The 3,635-nt window shown below is 28.7% G+C and overlaps 1 protein-coding gene across 1 annotated transcript; it reads left to right on the forward strand.

The window, feature by feature from the left end:
• The first annotated feature begins 406 nt into the window (after window positions 1–406).
• On the forward strand, window positions 407–1,789 carry LOC108557627 (protein spaetzle-like). The gene is made up of 3 exons (XM_017914222.1): window positions 407–517; window positions 830–1,196; window positions 1,273–1,789. Exons 1-3 carry the CDS (start codon window positions 481–483, stop codon window positions 1,439–1,441), a joined length of 573 nt encoding a protein of 190 aa, XP_017769711.1. The 5' UTR covers window positions 407–480; the 3' UTR covers window positions 1,442–1,789.
• Window positions 1,790–3,635: the final 1,846 nt, after the last annotated feature.

The following is a 3,635-nucleotide window of genomic DNA, read 5'->3' on the forward strand; positions in this document are numbered from 1 at the left end:
ATTGTATAAAATAATACAAAAAGAATGAAAATAAGTAGAGGAGAGACAATAAAAAAGATTGCATTAAACCGCACGGTATGTAAATTGAGATTCCGCGAAAGCGCGTTTAACATTTTTATTTATATACACACACACCCCAGATGAGGGAAATAATCAACAAGAACAGCACAAATTTTCGACGTCTTTAAAAGAAATAAAAGATGTTTTTTTATTGTTGATTTTTTTTTGGGACACAACACCTCCGTTCCTCGGGGAGTTTTCGGTATAATGCCCGAAGGGAAAAATTGTAAACGTAACGTTCCATTGTATCCTCGTAAAGAGATGTAGTCCTTTCTAGTTTTTTTTTCCTTCATCTTCTCTCATTCTTTTTATTCCTGCTGCTGTTACGTAAGGGAGCTTTTCTTTATTATTATCTTTTTGCTTCTTCTTCAGATAAGTTCATGCTACACCTGGCCCGATCATCATGGAAAACGGAGGCGAATGTCGGAGAACACAAAGGACTACAACGCCCAAAGAGGTATCTTCTGTTCATTACCTCATCACTATTAATTATAGATATTCTACCATTAATCACAGCTAATCCAAAATGATTATAGCTAAGATCAGATTTACACGATTATAAAATTTAACTTAACAGTAAAATTAACAAAAAAAAACTAGTATCCATTATTAATGAAGCATTTCCATTAATAAAATGTACATATATTACGTAAAAGATTATTTAATTCATATTTGTTTAAAAAAAATGAGATTGTTATGTTTTTTTTTGTTACGCCATCTATTGGTTTGTTTTGTAAACATTTTAAATTATTTTTTGTTTGTTTTTAAGATCATGTTGTTTTCCCGGAACGTACGAACTACGATGATTACATGGTCAAGATGAGCAGTAGAATTAATCCGAAGGTTTCGAAAAAGAAAAGCAGTTGCATCATGAATCTGTGCGATGAAGTCGATAATTATCCGACGGAATACATTACCAGAGTGATGAAGGATCACAAATATGACAACCTCTTCAACGATGATGATATTGTCCCTTTCGATATATCACAACGCAACCAATTCGATGGTGAAGAAACCTTGTGCAGTACAATGCAGCACGTCTACAAACCTAAGAAAGCTATGAATACGAACAAGACCGAACGCATCATCGTCAATATTGAAGGTAGAAAACAGACTTTGGTCTTCGAGACATGCGTGTAAGTCTTCAATATAAAAATAAACTATAAAAATTTGATATTAATCGTAATTTTTTCTGTTTCTGTTTTTGGGTAGTGAAAACACGAAATGCCAATTCAGCGAGATGTTCCCCAACGATTACCAAACCGAATGCAAGCAACGTTACGTTGTGAGACGTCTTTGGGCTTTGAACGATGAGAAACAACCGGCTTTCGATAGCTTCGAAGTTCCATCCTGCTGCGTCTGCACGTACAAGAAGAAGTAACGCATCTTATCGACTGATCTCTAGATTTAACGTTCTTTATTTTACTTTACTCTCCTTCTTAATTGCATTATTTTGAACCACAAATCCTAATTGCGTTCCCCGCAAAAACGAGTGAAGCGAAAAGCAAACACTTGCTAATTCAGTTTCCACAACTTCATCATCTCTGTTTCTGTTACGTTCAGTTTATGTGTGTGTGTCTTTAATGCAATTCCATTTGTTTGGTTGTAAACAGAAATCAGTGGAAATTCGGGGAACGACGTTAGCGAGGACATCGATTTCTCATTTCAAAAGCTTTGCTAAAGAGATCAGATGCGAAATTCAATATTATTTTCAAGAAATTAGTCAAAAAAAACTATATACTATAGTTTAATTAAGTAATTCTTCTGTTCTTATTTTTCATTTATGAAATTTCCAAATATTTATATTTTATTAAATATTTAAGATATATAAAAATATGTTCTATTATTGCTTGAAACTTGCCAATTATTAATATTAAAAATTGTCCCAAAAACGGATTTTTTTTTTGTATACAGAAATTAAGTCATTAATTTTGTTAAGTCATTAAGATTGTTTTAAAAGTTTATTTTAGTTCACGAATGCTTATAAGGAAAATTAGTTTTTTTTTTCATAGCAAAAATGCTTTGGTTTTTTCACCAAAGACAATTTTCTTAGATTAATTAGAATTATTGTACGACAATGAAAATAAACGTATCAAACAATTATTATTCTTCATTATTTATCATAATTTCCCTTTAAAAACTTATTTTTTCAACTTTCCTTAATTACACATCAATATCGAAAATTTAAATATTAGACAAAGTGATAAATTCAGTTTTTCAGCTATGAAATTTACATTAGGAATAAAATCAATAATTTCTTTCGTATTAATAAATATTTGCATATAGTTGGTGAATCATTTGTCAGTATTTTTGGCAATGATTCGATCAAAACTGTTTTTCTTATTTTCCCTTTACTTTTTAAAGCAGAAAATCGAGAAGGATAAAGGAGGAAGAAAAACGGAGAGATGAAGAAAAAAAATGGTCCATTGAATTGTGTCCGCTTTACTTTCCTCACTATTATTTTCGGACGTCGAAAGAAATGCGGAAGATCCCTCGATTTTGTAAGAATTGAGATGTTTACGGCTTGAAAAGAAGAGGAAAGATATGCTTTGTGTGTATATACACGAGCATAATATATATATATTGTTCGCTGCAAATTACAAGGTTACTTGGAACGTGTATAAAAGAAACAAAAACAACAACACGGCGTTCTTGATATCAATATTACCTCACGTTTTTTCTTTTGAAACTTTATATGAATTTTATAACAACCTTTAATATCCATAATTAATAATTAACAAATTAAACGTTGGCTTTCAATTAAGAAAACAAATTATATTAATATGATTCACTATTAAAAAAATATATTTGATTTAGTTAATTCGAAATTTAAAGAATCGTAGCACCGTAGAAATACTTGAAATAATTCTATAAGATAGTTTGGTTGCCTAACCTAATAATATATATTTTTTTATATTTTTATATGAACTAAAATTAGATTAGAAATTTATGCAAATATTGAATTTAATAACAAAAAATAATTATAATTATTAAAATCATTGAATTGAAGGATTATTAGTAAAAGAAGTTGTGAATAAATTTGAATCATAAAGTAGTTATAGAGGAAACAACAAAAATTACTATCAAACTAAATTTATTTTAATTCTTGTTAATATTTATACTCGGAAAAGGTAGGCTAATGTATTTAACATCGTTTTTGAACGTTAGAGATTGTACTTTATTGATATTCAAATGTAATGTACTGAGAAAGGTGATGCGAAGAAATGTATTAAGTTACAAGAGAAAAGAAATAAAATTGCACAAATCTTAAATCCTTTGAAGAACTTTCATAGGTTTTCTTAAGAGAAAATATATTCTTTCGGATAAACAACGAATAATCAAAGTATTTTCTCTTCTCTCAATGAAATTTATCTAAACGATTCATTGAATTTTATTATTAGAAAAAAAAATCAAAAACATAAAATCAAAATATATTAGCAGTAATTAATAATTATTGATGATTAAATAAAAATTTGTATAAAAAATATTTTGTTTCACATTTTACTTTTCTAAGAAACTATTCTTAAAAATTAGTTAACTTTAACAGATTTTATATTAGAACCAAGAAGAAATCA

Source organism: Nicrophorus vespilloides, unplaced genomic scaffold (genome assembly GCF_001412225.1).
Source record: "Nicrophorus vespilloides isolate i.1.1-1 unplaced genomic scaffold, Nicve_v1.0, whole genome shotgun sequence".
Lineage (NCBI taxonomy): Eukaryota > Metazoa > Arthropoda > Insecta > Coleoptera > Silphidae > Nicrophorus > Nicrophorus vespilloides.